Source organism: Aythya ferina (genome assembly GCF_964211825.1).
Source record: "Aythya ferina genome assembly, chromosome: 18".
In the NCBI taxonomy this organism is placed as follows: Eukaryota; Metazoa; Chordata; class Aves; order Anseriformes; family Anatidae; genus Aythya; species Aythya ferina.
The window spans coordinates 9,044,144-9,060,702 of NC_140317.1; the positions used below are offsets into that span (position 1 = coordinate 9,044,144).

The 16,559-nt window shown below is 35.7% G+C and overlaps 1 protein-coding gene across 6 annotated transcripts in view; it reads left to right on the forward strand.

Moving 5' to 3' along the window:
- SPAG9 (sperm associated antigen 9) overlaps positions 1-16,559 on the forward strand; it is a 63,176-nt gene that overhangs the window by 37,851 nt on the left and 8,766 nt on the right. For 5 of the 6 annotated variants that reach the window (XM_084492229.1, XM_084492231.1, XM_084492230.1 and 2 more), the window contains 18 exons: positions 2,327-2,384; positions 3,335-3,487; positions 3,570-3,621; positions 4,071-4,201; positions 5,390-5,446; positions 6,312-6,485; positions 7,207-7,336; positions 7,614-7,706; positions 8,000-8,167; positions 8,858-9,029; positions 9,389-9,616; positions 10,201-10,396; positions 11,200-11,322; positions 11,845-11,925; positions 12,402-12,469; positions 13,414-13,562; positions 14,702-14,873; positions 15,893-16,006. In XM_084492229.1, the coding sequence (XP_084348355.1) occupies positions 2,327-2,384; positions 3,335-3,487; positions 3,570-3,621; positions 4,071-4,201; positions 5,390-5,446; positions 6,312-6,485; positions 7,207-7,336; positions 7,614-7,706; positions 8,000-8,167; positions 8,858-9,029; positions 9,389-9,616; positions 10,201-10,396; positions 11,200-11,322; positions 11,845-11,925; positions 12,402-12,469; positions 13,414-13,562; positions 14,702-14,873; positions 15,893-16,006 (2,319 nt within the window). The remainder of the gene's footprint in view (positions 1-2,326; positions 2,385-3,334; positions 3,488-3,569; positions 3,622-4,070; positions 4,202-5,389; positions 5,447-6,311; positions 6,486-7,206; positions 7,337-7,613; positions 7,707-7,999; positions 8,168-8,857; positions 9,030-9,388; positions 9,617-10,200; positions 10,397-11,199; positions 11,323-11,844; positions 11,926-12,401; positions 12,470-13,413; positions 13,563-14,701; positions 14,874-15,892; positions 16,007-16,559) is intronic. The other variant, XM_084492233.1, reaches the window with a different exon arrangement.

The window sequence follows — 16,559 nt, forward strand, 5'->3', positions numbered from 1 at the left end:
TGGTCTGGATTTCTGGTGGTTGCTTTCTACCAGAAACTTAATATAACGTAGGGGGCATTTCTGCCAAGTATTTCCCACTTGAGTAATGGGCCTAGTCTGAGAGAGGAGTTTTCATGGATGTTACTCTGTACTGCTTTGAATCCTGAGCAGTGAGGACCATCCCATTCTTGCTGAACATATTTCATCCAAAACTCTTGCCCTCTGTCACAGGGACAACTAATGGCACATTCTGCGTGCAAAAAAATGTAGGTACCGGAGAAATATTAAGATATAGCAACTTCTGTCTCTTATCTGAATGACAAATTGTTTAAAGAAATCCAATTTCTGTCAGGGTGTTCTGATAATACATACTTTACCATATGCAAAAATAATATACTTTTTAGAATAATGTAGCAAAGGTTTTACTGTCTTCATTAGCATTTTCAGTAATACACTCTGCTATAAATACCAGTATGTGGAAAATGAACATACTGCTATAAATGTATGTTATGCAGAATGTGATCTAATAGTTTGACTATAGAATCACCATGTAACTTAAATACAACCATAATTTGAACTACTTTGTGGTGCTTAAAAGCCACATCTACATTCAGGATAGTTGGTGTGTTTCAAGCATTTGGCTCCACTTTGTGACCATTTATTTTTAATTTTGAGATCTGTAAAAATAGTTAATTGGGATTCTCTAATCTGTTTTCTCTTGGGCTGCATACCCAGGGGAATATTCTGGTGTGTATGCTTCTTTTTTAAAAAAAAATTCTTTGAAATCTGTTGCTTCTACAGTTAGGCGTTCTTGGCTGCTGCTCTCATAAAATACATTCTCTGCATTTTTTCCCTGCTTGGTAACTTTTTTTTTTTGCCTTTGCACTCTTGGCTTTCTAGTTTTTGTTCTTGCATTAAAAAGGATCCTGAAACCTGTTGGAAGTGATCCTAGCTAGTTTTATCTATGTATACTGGAAACATATAAAAAGCAATAGCTGTTTTATTAAAACCTTTGGACTGTAGTGTAAGGAATTTCTGTAGTTATTGATAAAGTAACCTCAGGTGATCCAAGTTCCTTCAGTATTAAATGTCATTTATTTTTAATCCTAAACTCAGAGTGAGGAATTTCAAGAGAGGAAATTGACTTGCATGTCTATTTAAGTACCATTTTTTGTTATCAAAATATCTTTTAAGTCTATCAAAGTTGCTTGAAAGGTTGTGTTTATAGAATATTTTAAAAGGCCTCCACCATTAAGAGACTTCTTTCTTGTGTTGACCTCGAATTAGCATAATTTCTATTTTCATCAATATGATAACAGTGGGAGGTTTAATTGGAAAATAATTTTGCTGTGCAGGATAAGATGTAAAGTGATTATTCTTCTAAAAGTTGCTTTTAAAAAAACTATAACTGACTACTTTATGCATGCAAGCATTAGGGGGTTAGAAACTAATTTCCAGAATTTTAAATAATATTAAATTAGTTATGTAGAGCTAAGTTTACTTTTTTGTAGTAGCATATTTCTTTGAATCTTGTACTGAATGGTTTAGCATTTCAAAGTATTGTGCTTCTAAACTATTTCACAGAAGCCAAGATGAACTTCTATTAAATTACTCTTTTTTTTTTTTAAGAGGTCCAACCAATAGAAATGGTTGTGACGAGCCTAACTTTTTTTTAACATCTTCCATGTAAATCCTGCTTCTAATCACATCACATTTCACTTCAAATTATTGGTGGTGGCTTTGTTTTAATTCACTCTTATTTCATAAATCTAAATATTTTATTGCTCTTCACCCATACTACACCTTACATGAAATATTTCTTGTTCTTGTTTTTGCTCTACATGGAATGCATGGGCTTTAAAGACCATAATTTCTTTGGTAAGGTATCATTTGCTCTGGGGAGGTCTGCAGGGCTTTTGCAATCTGAGCTTTGTTCAGCATGTTTTATATATCATCTATATGCTTTTGAATCTTACATGGTATAAAAGACAGACAAGCATTTTAAACTTAACTTTTCATGGAGTAGTACTTCCCCGATTATGCTTTTGTTTTGTTTTGTTTTGTTTTTTAATTAGTAATACTGTAACATCTTCAAAATGTATACAATAGGTGGAGGTAGCTCTAGCCTGCTGTCAGCCAAGGGTGCTTTTAGTCTTTAATTGAAGGCAGGCTGAGAAGGTGGAGGGGAAAGCTAATTGTAGAAGGTAGGTCCTGAAACTTCAGATAGCTCAGTTCTCTGCCAAGCTACATACTTAATGTTCAGTTGTTGTTAGACAAAAAGTAAAACATAGTTTGTAAAAATAACCATTTCATCTGCTAATCTTATGTGTTTGTTTCCTTTGGAAAGGAATGGGTCGTGAGGTAGAAAACCTTATTTTGGAAAACACTCAACTGTTGGAGACAAAGTAAGTGTGAATGTGTATGTAAAAAATTCCTGCCCTTCTCTGATACTTTGTTATGCTTCCAAATAAATCCTCAGATAAATGTCAAAGAATGCTGGACTCTTGTCACTTCAGTGTTAAACAATAAGCATACCTGCTCAGAGCTCTCCATAGCTGCACATTTTACACATGCAGTGTGTAAAATGTACCTGAAAGTAACCATATACCTGATTTGTCCTTAATTTGTTGGCATGCTTCCTATAGAGACCTATATTAGTCTCTGAATGTTTTCCGACTTTAACGTGGAACAGAGGTAGATGTGAAACCCCATGTAAGAGAAGTGCAGAGACCACTCAGTTACACCATAGTAGTATGTAACATGATCAGGACAGAAGACGTGACACCAAGCTGTGTGAAATGGGTGGCTGGCAGTCTTCCTTTCTCCTTCTCATTTAAAAAATCAATAGTAATTTGTATCTTCATGCATGAAAATCTGAAATATGCTCTTTTGTAAGAGTATTGGTGGCATATAAATATTTTTAATTTATAGGTAGATCTGGATAAATACATAACTTAAATGGGTACTCAAGAAACTAAAGACCTCGTGAGCAAAAGATGACTTTTCCCTGTAAGGATACGCATTGCTATGCCCTAATGAGATCAACTTCCTACCTTTTGTTAGAAACACACTTGGAACTGTAGAATCTAATCCATTGGAGGCCTGTTGAGGAATGCAACCTGTAAACAAACTGTTCAGAGTTATCTCTACTTCTTTCAAATACAGTGGTACAAATGTATTTTGTCAGTGTTTGAGATTTGTGGGAGGGTTTAATCTGTTGAAGAAAGCTAACTTTTTATAGTAGCTTTATGTAAGAAACTTAAATTTTGAGGATCTTCAAGTTCAAGAATAAAACTAACTTAACTATGAGACCATAGTCGATCCTTGTAATGATGTGTTTTAAATGTTTGTGCAGAAATGCACTGAATGTCGTGAAGAATGATTTGATAGCAAAGGTGGATGAATTGACCTGTGAGAAGGATGTATTACAAGGTGAACTGGAGGCTGTAAAACAAGCAAAGCAAAAGCTTGAAGAGAAGAATAAGGAACTGGAAGAAGAGCTCAAAAAGTAAGTTAAATACCACGGTTATGAAAAAGAAGGAAAAAATTATTGTGGTATCTAATGCAGCTATTTTTTATTTTGTATTTAGAGCTCGTGCAGAAGCAGAGGAAGCAAGACAGAAAGCTAAAGAGGATGATGATGTAGGTGTATGTGTGCATCTGTATTTTGTATAAATAATTCAGAATTGGATGCTAGAAGTCCATGTGTATTTAGTGAGCGCAGTTAAGCTTTATCGCTTAATAAGTAATAGCAGAAAACTTCTGCTACATTAAGGAAACAGAAGACCTAAAGAGCACAAGTAAACTTACCATCTCTAGCTTTCCTTCTTTCCTCTCTGCCTGTTATTATGTCACTTTCTTCTTGAACTGCTTTTTATTTAGATTAAACTACATTACAAAGGATGGGAGGAGAGGAAGGTGAAGGTAGAATCTACTGGGTAAAATAAAGTTTTACAAAGCCCCAGTGACTTGGAATCTGGAATTGTGCCCTAAACTGACTTTTGTCTGAAGGCAGAGGCTGACTCTGCAATGCTGTACTGTGCTCCTTTGTTCATTTTTTTTTTTGTGTGTGTGTGTGTGTGTGTGTTCAGAGTGATGTCCCTACCGCTCAGCGGAAGCGTTTTACTCGTGTTGAAATGGCTCGTGTTCTGATGGAAAGAAATCAGTATAAAGAGAGGTTGATGGAACTTCAGGAAGCTGTCCGATGGACTGAGATGATAAGGTAAGACTCTTGAAATCTTTGGAGCTCCTTAGATTTCACAAGTTTTTTTTTTAAAGGAAAAAAAACAACTGCAGAGCGATCTGATCAGTAGGCTGAGGCCTTAATCAACCTGCTGCTTGTCTCCCCACTTGTCTTTGAATAAGTTTGTTCTAATGTTACATGCATATAACTTACCTTGTTAGAATGGGTTTTTGATGAAACCTTTGTGAAAATGTATTATTTCGTGTGATGTAAAATAAGCATGCCTTGAAGAAATGCATGTTCTTCAGAACAATTACAAACCTTTGAAATCTTACTATTAATTGGGTGTACAGGAAAAAAATACTGTATGCATGCACAAATCTTTAAGTGTGCCAAGTTATCAGCTGAGATATCAAAATACTAATACAGTTCTTCAAGATGGAGTGTAACTCGTGTAAGAACTTCGGTAGATCAGGAGGGAACAATTTGAAAACTGCAAGGTTTATTAAATATTAACCAGTAAGGATGCAGTTTGGTCTAATTTGCATTCTGAACACTGAGTTGTCTGGAAGGGATGATGTAAAAAGAAAACTCAGCCCCAATTAATTCTTGCCACATCCCCTGAGTCAGTTCCATATCCAGTAGTAAGTGTCATTTGCTGCCGCCTGCTGGTCAGGTACAATGGTGACATTTGTTTTTGTCATTGTCTTTAATATCTGTGAGCCATTTTCTCTTTGAGTCTGAGAGAGAAATATGTGTTCCCAGGCAGCCATGGCTTGCTTTTTTGTAGCTGTTCTCTCTTGTAGAAATCTTCTTGTCTTACCTCTGTTTGTTTGTGTCTTCAGGAGCAATCACTTTATCATTTATTTACTAATGTGTTGAAAAACAATATTTTTAAAATATAAAGGCAATGATTAAAATACCTTAAAAAGCATTTTAAAGTCTTCTGCTTTCCAGCTGTTTTCATTGTAAAGTGTTATACAGACTTATCTTTTCTGTCTGCAGAGCACTTGCCAGTTGTTTGCAATGCAAATAAATGTAAATGTTTGTGTTGCTTCATCCTGTGAGAATTTGTATGTTGTGCTCTGGTTAGAAATGCTAATGTGAAGAAATAGGCTTTGATACTTTCACTATCTGTTACCCTATTTTTTTTAAATAAATTGAACACTGTGTTCCTTTCCTTTTTATTAATGCTTACTCAGTAAATTTAAAATTCGTCTCTTGTAGAGCATCAAGAGAAAATCCAGCCATGCAAGAAAAGAAGAGATCAAGTATTTGGCAGTTGTAAGTATTGAAACACAACTCACGGACAAAATAAATAAAAGACCCTAACCAATTAGCTGGCACACTTTTATATGTTAGCTAATTATCTTTTGGCAGATAGAGATATCTTAATTGTTCTCCTCTTGTTACCTAGCATGCCAGCTCGGTAAGACTGTTCTTGAAGACAAAATATATCGTAAGCTGCATCACTTAATGAATGGCTGTGCACTTTGAAGTTAAATGCCAAAGTGCTGTAATTTTCCTAGCTGACTATGCACCAGAACTTGTTCTGAACATTTTAATGGATTCTTTTTTTATTATGAAAATAGAAACTTGAATAGCTTATGTGGATTGTCTGTATTTCAGCTTCCTTTTTCTCTGTGAAGTCTAGTTGACTGTCAAGTTTTCCTTTCTAACCTGAAGCTCTTTAAATCTGAAATGGTATTATTCACAATAAGTTATTTATCAAATAATCCTCTTAATGTTGTGGTTTGCTGATAACTAATCTGTTTCCTACCCTAGGAGTCGGTGGGGCTTTTAGAATGCACTGTGCATGAACTAATATGCATCATAAGACTGTATTCTAGCTGTGATGTTCACATGCTAATTTTATTGGTTTCTTATAGACTTTCATTCAAGATGAAGATTCCAATAAATTTAATAAACAAACGGGATAGTAAATCTTCAAGAATTTTTAATACTGACATCAGTGTCTGTTCTTTCAGAGTGTTTCTGAGTGTGCAGTAGCTGCTGTGTTGGGCTTCAGTTTTAGTCTTAACTGGCTTGAAGGCTAGCATGTGTAGTGTTTTGCCTGCACAGGAAAGTCAGGATGTATATTAAAAATCTTAACTGTTATCTTTCTTCTTTTCCTTTTTTCTTACTCCAGTTTTAGCAGGCTCTTCAGTTCATCTAGCAATACAGCTAAGAAACCAGAACCTCCTGTCAATGTTAAATACAATGCTCCAACGTCGCATATTACTCCATCAGTCAAGAAAAGAAGCAGCACCTTATCTCAATTACCTAGTGACAAATCTAAAGCCTTTGAATTCCTCAGTGAAGAGTAAGACGCTTTGGTTTTATAATACTAGATATGATCTATCAAGTAATTACTCTTTTAGTCTTCTGAGATAAACAGCATTGCTGCAAAGTGAAGTATAATGTTCTCCTGAAGTGAATGTTGATACTTAAGAAATCAACATAGTGCTAACTGAAATACTCAGTGGTGGATGATTATTCTGGGTAGCTGGCAGTAGTGTTTTGTTTGGCAAATATCACTGCCTTCCATAAAGTGCATTTAGGCACAGGAGGCAGCATTCAGTACACTTTTATTCCCAAGCATCGTAGCTAAGCAATAGCTGTGTGAATACTATCACTTGAAATTCAGTAGAAAAATACAACATGAGTTAGGCTAACTGCTGTCTGTATTGTTTTCTCTCATGTACATCTTTTTGGCAATACACAATTTTGGTTTACAACTTCACAGCTTCCTGTAGAAGTGCATAACCCATGCACTTACTCTTTTTTTTTTTTTTTTTTTTTTTTTTTTTTAAGAATACTAACAATAGAGATACTGACGGTAGACTTCCTGATTTTTGCTGCGTATTTCCCAGGTCCCTTAAAAACAGCCTACAGGAAGCCTGGTGTTATACAGGTGATGTTGCAAAAGTTTGATAATCTGATACTTCCAGAGATCTTGTCATTGGAACTTCCATTAAACTCAATAGACGCAGAATTTTGAAGAGCCTAAGTAACAGGTTTTTTTAATAATGATTCTTCTGTAGAACTGAAGCCAGTTTAGCCTCACGCAGAGAGCAGAAAAGAGAACAGTATCGCCAAGTGAAAGCACATGTCCAGAAAGAGGATGGTAGAGTACAAGCATTTGGCTGGAGTTTACCTCAGAAGTACAAACAGGTATTATGCTTATGTTTTCAAATATAACAGTAACAACTTTGTTCTGTAAAATTCTAAGAGATTAGGGAACAGTGGTATTTCACAGCTGTTTGAGTGATTCCAGCATTTCTGCTCTTCTCAAATTTGACATTTAAAAGTCAGTCGTCTTGTGGTTTTAAAGAAAACCAAAACTAAGCATGTTTAACAAAATCTAATCAACTGATTATGAAGATTGTACATGTCTTCAAAGGGGAAAGTTTTTCTGATTATTATTATTATTTTTTTTTTTTTTGCATAGGTAGCAAATGGTGGCCAAGGTGACAATAAGATGAAAAACTTACCTGTACCTGTTTACCTGAGACCTTTAGATGAAAAGGATACCTCTATGAAGGTAGGATGTTTGGAGGTATTATACAAGACTGTACTTTGGATGACCTATAGCTTGATTATTTTTTCAGCTTTAGATTTAATTATTTTCTGTAATAAAGCTTATAAATTTAACAAGTTTTATAAGTTGTAATAAATCATAGATGAATCAGAACTTAAGCTTCAGTGGAAATATACATAGCTTTAATGTTAATGAATTCCTTAAAGTGGACTGCAGAAAGATCATAATTTTGATATTAGCGTACTTTATTTTTCTTTAGTTTAACATTTAAGTGAAATATTTATTTTTCTTTCAAGCTGTGGTGTGCTGTGGGAGTAAACCTGTCAGGAGGGAAAACGCGAGATGGCGGGTCTGTTGTTGGTGCTAGCGTATTTTACAACGATGTGACTGGTACAGATGCAGATGGCAACAAGCAGCGCACAGGATCTCAAAGTAGCTTAGATAGACTAGACCAAGAGCTCAAGGTAAGATCACCATAAAGGATGTTGAATAGTTTTTATAGTTAAATGCCTTTTACTGTATATCTGTAGATTAATAATATATTTGGTAATCAGTTTTTGTAATAGATTATTCTCAGGAAATTGTCAACCCAAGATATTTAGGATATTGAGATGAAAGACTAAAATATTTTGCCTTTTTTTCTGTGTCAGCTTGTTGGTAAATGAGGAGCAAGGCAATTTTACATTAAAATGATGCACTGCTTATGCCAGTACTGTCTGTTTTGGAGGGGAAGGAAAAAACTAGAATGCTGAAGTATACATTAGTTTTCACGAGTTTATGAACTTAACACAATGAATGGAAATCACACTAAAACTTTGGTGTGAAGTGCATTGGGACATCTCAATTGCTGGTGATAGCAAACATGGTAGCTGGCATGTAAATAGCATTGTTTTGTAGCATTATACTTTTTAGCTGTATAATTGTGCAGTTGTAGCTATTTTGTTCTTTTTATACAAGAATAAAATGTTTTTCTTTAATATTCAAACTCCATAGAGGACAAGTCAGTAACTGTAACTTTACAATGGCATTAAATCTATATAAGCATGCGATAAGTATATTTCTGTAGTTGATAATGTAAGATCAACGGCAATAATTCTATTCTTATTTCTTTACCTTCTGTTGTTCATGTCTACTATGCCTTTATTTTGCTTCAGGACCAGCAGAAGGAGCTGAAACATCAGGAAGAATTATCCAGTCTAGTTTGGATCTGTACTAGCACACATTCTGCTACAAAAGTTATTATTATTGATGCTAATCAACCCGGAAATATTCTGGACAGTTTCATTGTTTGCAATTCTCATGTGCTTTGTATTGCTAGTGTACCAGGTAAAGACTTATGATATTTTAGCTCCTACTTTTTTTTAAGCGCATCTTGTTCAGTTTTTCTTATGCAAGGGAAAATTGAAGATCAGTGTGTTAAAAATAGTTCTGTAACACAGCAATAAGAAATGTTTAGTTAAAGGGAAAGCTATTGGATTTCTGCTATACTGTTCCACTCTTGAATTGGCTCTTGACCTAAATTAACTCAAAGGTAGAGAGATGTCAGTAACTAGTACCAAGTTTTTTGTCTGCTATATTACAAATCGTGCTGTAGTGCCACTGTTTTGTGGAATTAGTTTGTTATTCGGTACAAAAGTGGCTCTCCTTTTTGCCCACAAGAAACATGCAAGTTTAATCTTGTTCAGGGGCAAGGGAAACAGACTATCCTGCAGGAGAAGAAGGGTCTCAAGAAGCAGATCCCAGCCAAGTGGACAAGTCATCTCTGTGTGGAAGTATGACTAGCAACAGCTCTGCGGAAACTGATAGCTTGCTTGGAGGAATAACAGTGGTTGGCTGCACTGCAGAGGGTATTGCAGGAGCACCTATAGCTCATGATGCAAATGGTGGCTCACCAATGGCAGATAAACAGTCAGGTATGAAAACTGTACACATATCCCAGGGGTGGAAAACACCATTAGGTGCAGCTGAGGAACAAATGGTGCATGTTTATTTAGTATAATAGCATGTCTTTAAACGGTGGTGACATAAAAACAAGCACTGTATGGAAAATGGCTTACAAATCTGGCTTGCGTTGCATATTTGGAGCAGAAAACTTTGTGGAAGTGGTATCAAGTGGGTGTAGACAGTTGCTTCTTTCAATTCCCTTTGAGTGAAGTCTGTCTCATGCCTGGTCTAAAGAACTTATTATTAAGTTGTCCAGTATTGAAACACTGATCTTGTCTTGACAGATGACTCCAAAGGATAAGGATATTTGCTTTATCCTATGAAATCTTAATAGAGATTGAAGTGAAACCATTTACTTAGTGCATTTGACACCTTGTTGATACTGAAACTTCAGTAGGTTACTCTGTTTCTGATCGGAGGGTTTTTTAGATGAGACATTTGGATTGTGATTGTCTGGTTGTTACAGCTCTTCACTTATGTTCTAAGTATCACACTCTGGCTATTTTGAACAGTTCAGAATTCTCTTGCAGTTCTTTAAGTCTTTGTTCCACAGATACTGCAACTGAAAGTAATTCAGCAGATGACAACATTCCAACTGCAGAGGAGGCAACAGAAGCAACAGAAGTAAATGCAGGGACAGGAGAAGACCCAGCTGATATTGCACAAACCGGAGTCTACACAGAGCATGTCTTTACAGATCCACTGGGAGTACAGAATACAACAGAGGCATCTCCAGTGTATCAGCCTAGGTACATAGTCAAAGCTTACACCTCTTAAAATGTATTTAAAAATAAAAATATTATGTTTTCAGGATCACAGGTGACAAAAGTACTACCTTTTTCCTTGTAGAGGATATTGACCTTTATGTAAGTAGTCTTGTTATAAAATGTTCTGCGTGCATGAGGTGGTATAGTCTTTTATCTGTGAAATACATAGGACATGAGTACACACACCTACAGAATGCAGTAGTGGGTGTCTACCAGTTTGTCACTAAGTCCTCTTACAGACTTGATGGCACTGATCTAGAAATGCCTATTGAAATTTCCTGTTCTGATGTGAAACCGTCATTTTCTCCTGGCCAATTGGTTGTTCAAATATGTTTCCTTTCTGAGAATAATCAATCTGAGTAATTACAGCAGTGGAGAAGCTTGAAAATAAACAGTATTTCAAATGATAGCAAGTTTGAAATCTTCCCCTGTGCATGCAGGCACAACTGTATTACTGGGAGTTCAGGGTGTTTCAGCCTTTCTATAAGTATTTCTCTTGCCTCTGATGTTGCAACTCTTCTGCCGTTGCCCTGGAGAGATCAGTAAGACCAATAGGCTTGAACGAAACCTAAACTTTCCTTTTATAAGTAAATGTCCACTTTAAGAAATTCATTCTTATTAGGTTTGTTTGTATGATTGACATACTTCTATGTACTGTTACTATTTTTTAAACATTCACATACTTACAAATAACTGTAGATGCCAACAGCAATGAAGTAAATACCCATGTTATACTCTGAATAATCTGTGCACTTTATTCAATGTATTTTAACTGTGTTTTTTAGCACTGACTCAGAGTTATATAAAGATGTTGCAATATTGCCAAATGAGCAAGATCTAGTGAGAGAAGAAGCACAGAAAATGAGTAGCCTTTTACCGACAATGTGGCTTGGAACACAAAACGGATGGTAAGAAAATGATAATCTTTTAGATTCATTTAAAAATTATTTTAAAGGTACTTCTTGGCCCTACAGGCTGGTAACTGTCTCAAGTCAAAATTAATTGCAAAAGCTGTCTAGAGGCAAAACGTTTTATGCTTGGCTACATTTGGGCATTAGAACTCTCAAAGTTTTGTAAGTGATTAGCAGGCTCTTTTTGGCAGATAACACTTAACTATAGAAAAGTCTTTTTGTAGTGAAAGGAATGGTTTAGTAGTTCTTACCATTCGATATTATATTATGCTAGAAAATATTGCCTTTTTTACTGTAGATGTGCCTACAAGGGACTTTGTAATGTTTTAGGCATCTGGAAAAACTGTTCTGCCTGCTAATATAGCTTTCTTTCAGTCTTAATACAGTGTTCAGTGGAATGTGAAAACCTGTTTTCTTTTTAATTGTGGATTTCAGTTATAAATGTTTTACCTGTTTTTTTTCTCCTGCCTGGTAGACCTTTCTTAATGCCTTTTAATCCTTCCTGATTTGTCTTTGCAGCCTGTATGTTCATTCGTCAGTGGCCCAGTGGAGGAAATGTATTCATGCCATTAAACTTAAAGATTCTATTCTCAGTATTGTGTAAGTCCTGAAAGAATGTAATGTAAATTACAATTAACTTTTATTCGAGTACATATGAAGTAGATTTTTATTTCCTCCCTAGCTGTTGGGAATGTCAGCTGCCTTAAGTGAACACATTCTTTGAGGGGGGGCAGTGGAAAATGCTTAGGGTGTGAGGAAAAATAAGAGATCTTGTATATATTGAAAATGCTGTAACTCAAATATTGAGTTTCTTTGTAGCTGCGTACTCAAAGCAGTTAGAGGTGGTTATCCTTGATGTTTCCTTCAAGCATTGTAGCTTGGTACGTGAAGCTATCTGAACTAGATCTTGAGTCACTGTTACTGTCCGCTCTGTTGAGCGGTATTGTAGAAATCAAAACACTCAGGCTAATGCAACTATAAAAAGTATACTAAAATGTATGTTTAAAGTAAATTCTAAACGTTTTTAGAAATGCAGTTTAACACTTTATATTCTTGTACCTCCTTTCTCTTAACAGACATGTAAAAGGAATAGTATTAGTTGCACTAGCTGATGGAACACTAGCAATATTTCACAGAGGAGTCGGTAAGCATTCTGTTAGGTCTTGAAACAGAGAAGTTATAATAGTACTTTTTGAAAGAAATATGCCTTTTTTAAACAGTGTTTTGAAAAGGTCTCCCAATGTCTATTTTGCAGATTGTATTGAGAAATCACTCTTATTTCAGTTGCAATCTCGAGTCTGATGTAGATATTCAATACTTTAACCAAGCATAACACTTGGTGTAAGTTCAGGGAAATTTTAAATGTAGCAATTAGGAATCTCCTATTCTCTTCCTCTTGCTCTGAGACACCCAGGTTCTTCTATTTGAAATTGCCACCACAGATTCTGACTCGAAAGTTCCTTTCTATTGCTTAAAGGACTACAGAGTGAATGAAGTGTTGAATGCAGTATATGAAGTGAGAGCCTCTGGCCCGCTGCTTTTGTTAATACCACCTTCTGTGCATCCTCTGCCTCTGTACCTATACAACACATAGTTACATTTCTTTATAATTTACTTGGCTGTCTGCTGACAGGTGCTCTTTCACATGTTAAAGTACTTAACTCTTAAGTACTCTTATGGCGTATTTAAAAAAGTCTTAAAGCACTGGCCAACGTTTCTATGCTCAGCATAGTCAAGCAGCAAGTGCCTAGCGTTGTGTGGGTAGTTGCTTGTTATGTGTATATATACTGATGCCTATCCAAGTAAAGCATTTAGCAGTAGGTAACTTGCTGTTTTTAAAAATGTTTTGACATGTTTTAAATGTGAGTCATGGTTCAACCTTATTATATAAAAACAAAGTAGCAGTTGGGATGTTGGTAGTTCATACAACTAATAGCTGCTTTCTTTAATGCGGAGCTTAGACATAAATTTGTATTGACTTACCCAGATTATTACAGTGCTTTTAAGAAATGAAACTTAAGATATTTGTGCTTTTAACTTTTAAACTTATATGAACCTATTTTTTTAATTTTGCTTCTGTTTTTAAAGATGGTCAGTGGGATTTGACAAACTATCACCTCTTAGACCTGGGCCGGCCACATCATTCTATAAGATGCATGACAGTGGTACATGACAAAGTCTGGTGTGGCTACAGGAACAAAATCTATGTTGTTCAACCGAAGGCCATGAAAATAGAGGCAAGTTTAAAATGGTGTTTCAAATAAATGTTTTAATGCTTTCTCATGCTCCAGCTTAAACTCCTGAGTAACTCTGGAGAACAGTTATTTATTCACGATCACAGAAATAGGCAGACAACTACTTCCTTAAAACAAATTTTTAAGTTTTCTTAAGTTGTTTTCATTGTTCTCAAAGAGTTTAACATATGACAAGATGGCTTTTATTTGTAGAAAGTGATTATTTTGGAGTTTAGTTCTCCATTTCAACCTGGCCAGAAACTAGAAAATGTCTTGTAGATCCTTGCAGAACTTGTAAGGCTAGCTCCCAGCTCATTCTTTGCATTCATGCATACTTACATATTCATTATGTTTTCCACCCCCCTCTAACCTTCTCTGGAGTCTGAACACTTTAGAGGTTTGTAAGTGTTAATCTTGAATGTACTCTCTCACCAGTTAAGGAATGTTTTGTTTATGTAAGGTGTGTAAGCTGTTTTCTGCAGTGCTTTATGTATGCAACTACAGGAAGCTGCTATGTTTTCTGAAAGCTCTTAGCAATATTAGTACTTCAGCTTCTGGTACTTGGTCTAAGATATGGACCAGACTTTCAGGGTGACTGCTTAGCTCTTTGGAAAATATTAAGCACCCAATTCATAAATTCTTTGTGACAAGTTACATATGTGGGAAACCTGAAAGGAAAGAATTCATACAATAAGGAATTGAGTTGTTTTGCTGGTGGATAAAGTGTATTCTGCAGGGATGAGCTTGTATGCAAGAGCAAGGCTTGACAAAACTAGGAAGAAAAACACCTTTGGGGCATATGTATCTTGTGCAGTGTCTGGAGGACCTCACAAAATGGCCTCTGGATAAAACAGATGGAAATCAGAGTAGGCTGGGAATGTTATTTACATAAGAATGTAGTAGGAAACTATGTCTTTGAGATCATGCTTTAGGGCAGGGAATTGGCCTGTATTATTATTACTTTATCAGCATCATATGGTAATTGTCACTAAGCTAAGCAATGTTTTTGATAGTAATCTCACAAATCAGGGAGCAGTAGATGACTTGAGAAAATTGCTGATATTGACAGTGTTTGAGTAGTAGAAAAGTCCTTTGTACTCTTCTTTATTTCATTTTCTAATTTAAAATCCAATCTTTTGTAGAAGTCATTTGATGCACACCCAAGAAGAGAAAGCCAAGTGAGACAGCTGGCGTGGGTGGGTGATGGGGTATGGGTGTCTATTCGCTTGGACTCTACTCTGCGTCTCTATCATGCGCACACGTATCAGCATCTGCAGGATGTGGACATTGAACCTTATGTAAGCAAAATGCTAGGTAAGTTGATAAGAAACTGTAGTATTCTTACACCTCTTTATGTTTGGAGCTTTCATTTTCTGTCATGAGCCAGTCAATTCCCATTGCAAACAAACCGGATGGGTGGGTGGAAGTCTAGTCAAATCCTGTTTGATGTGAAAACTTAATTTTGGAAGTAGAAGTCTAAGTCTGTCCAATAGGTCTCTGGTATAGTCTGATTCTACCAGGTGTCTACAGTGTCCCTGGAAACTCAGAACTATTGACAAAAATGGTATTTGGACAGGAATGAATAGATATAGTAAAATCCTTCCTCTTTATTACTAGAATGATGCCTCTTTTAGTCTGAATGGGAAGAACCCAGTACTTCTCTGCAGAAAATGCTGTTTCTTTTCCAATACAAGTGCAAAATATCAAATTCCTACTGCTGTGGAAGCTAATAAGGCTTCTGATTTTTCATTAAAGTTTATATAAGAGCAATTTGACTACCTACATAACAAATATAGGTAATCAGGCCTTTGGAAATCCTTCACAATTAACTATTATGCCATCAGTGTAAGGGGGGCTAGTGTAGCATACATTCCTCTTAGCTTGGCAGCTGTCTTCTGATCCCCTCATAGCATTAGTGATAGTCTTTGAAACTTCTTCACTTCCTGAAGAAACAGTACCATTTATTTTAACAAACAAGAAACTATTTCACACTGAACTCATCATCTTTTGTTTGAAAAACAACAAAAAAAAGCTTCCATGGCTCTGTAAGCCCCAAAATAACTTATTGTGCAGCATTGTACAGTTGTTTTATCTTTTGTGCTTTCTCACAGTTCACATTAATCTCTTTCTGTATAGGTTCATGACTTTATTCACAGAAATGTTGTAACTTTTTATTTTACCTTTACAACTTGGATGTGCTCCTCTGCCTTATTTGTTTGAAATGGGAGGGAATTACTTGTCAACATGAGTTGGGAGTTGAAGTTAAGATTATATTATGGAAGTAAAATTATTCTTGCTCATAATTTTTGATGAAAAGCATTTTTTGTTTTTAGGTACTGGTAAACTGGGATTCTCATTTGTGAGAATCACAGCTCTTATGGTGTCTTGTAATCGTTTATGGGTAGGAACAGGAAATGGTGTCATCATCTCCATTCCATTAACAGAAAGTAAGTAAAATATAAATGAATAGCACTGTGCAATATGCTGTAGTTGCAAAAATAATTTTAAGGTCATTCAGATGCTTGATAACAGATAGAAAATTTTACTGCCAGGTCTGAATTTTTCAGGTTTTAGCACCTACTCTGTGTCCATGGTTACAATTCTGAGCAAAAAATCCCATCTCCAAAATTGCGCTTTAAATTGAAGTGGACTGGCTTGAATGCAAGAGGCACCTTGAAGCCTTAGTACTAGCAGTGTTTGTAGGAGTTGATTGCTTGTAAGAGAGAGCTGTGGTGTTGTATTTAATGTTATGATTGCCATATGATCACTGGCGTAGGTTTTCTGTTTGATTTGAGCAAGTTGGTTTTGTTGCAGTACAATTTAGCTATAGCTTTTGAGAATTCTTCACAAAGTTTGTATAAAGGACTGGAACAGCACTAGTATCAGCTGCTTCTAAGGACGTGTTTAAAGCTCTGGGAGTTCTAAATGCTTTCTCTAAATAGAACACCAACTTCTAGGTAAAATTCCAATACTGTAGATCCATCTATCTGCTTAAAGACA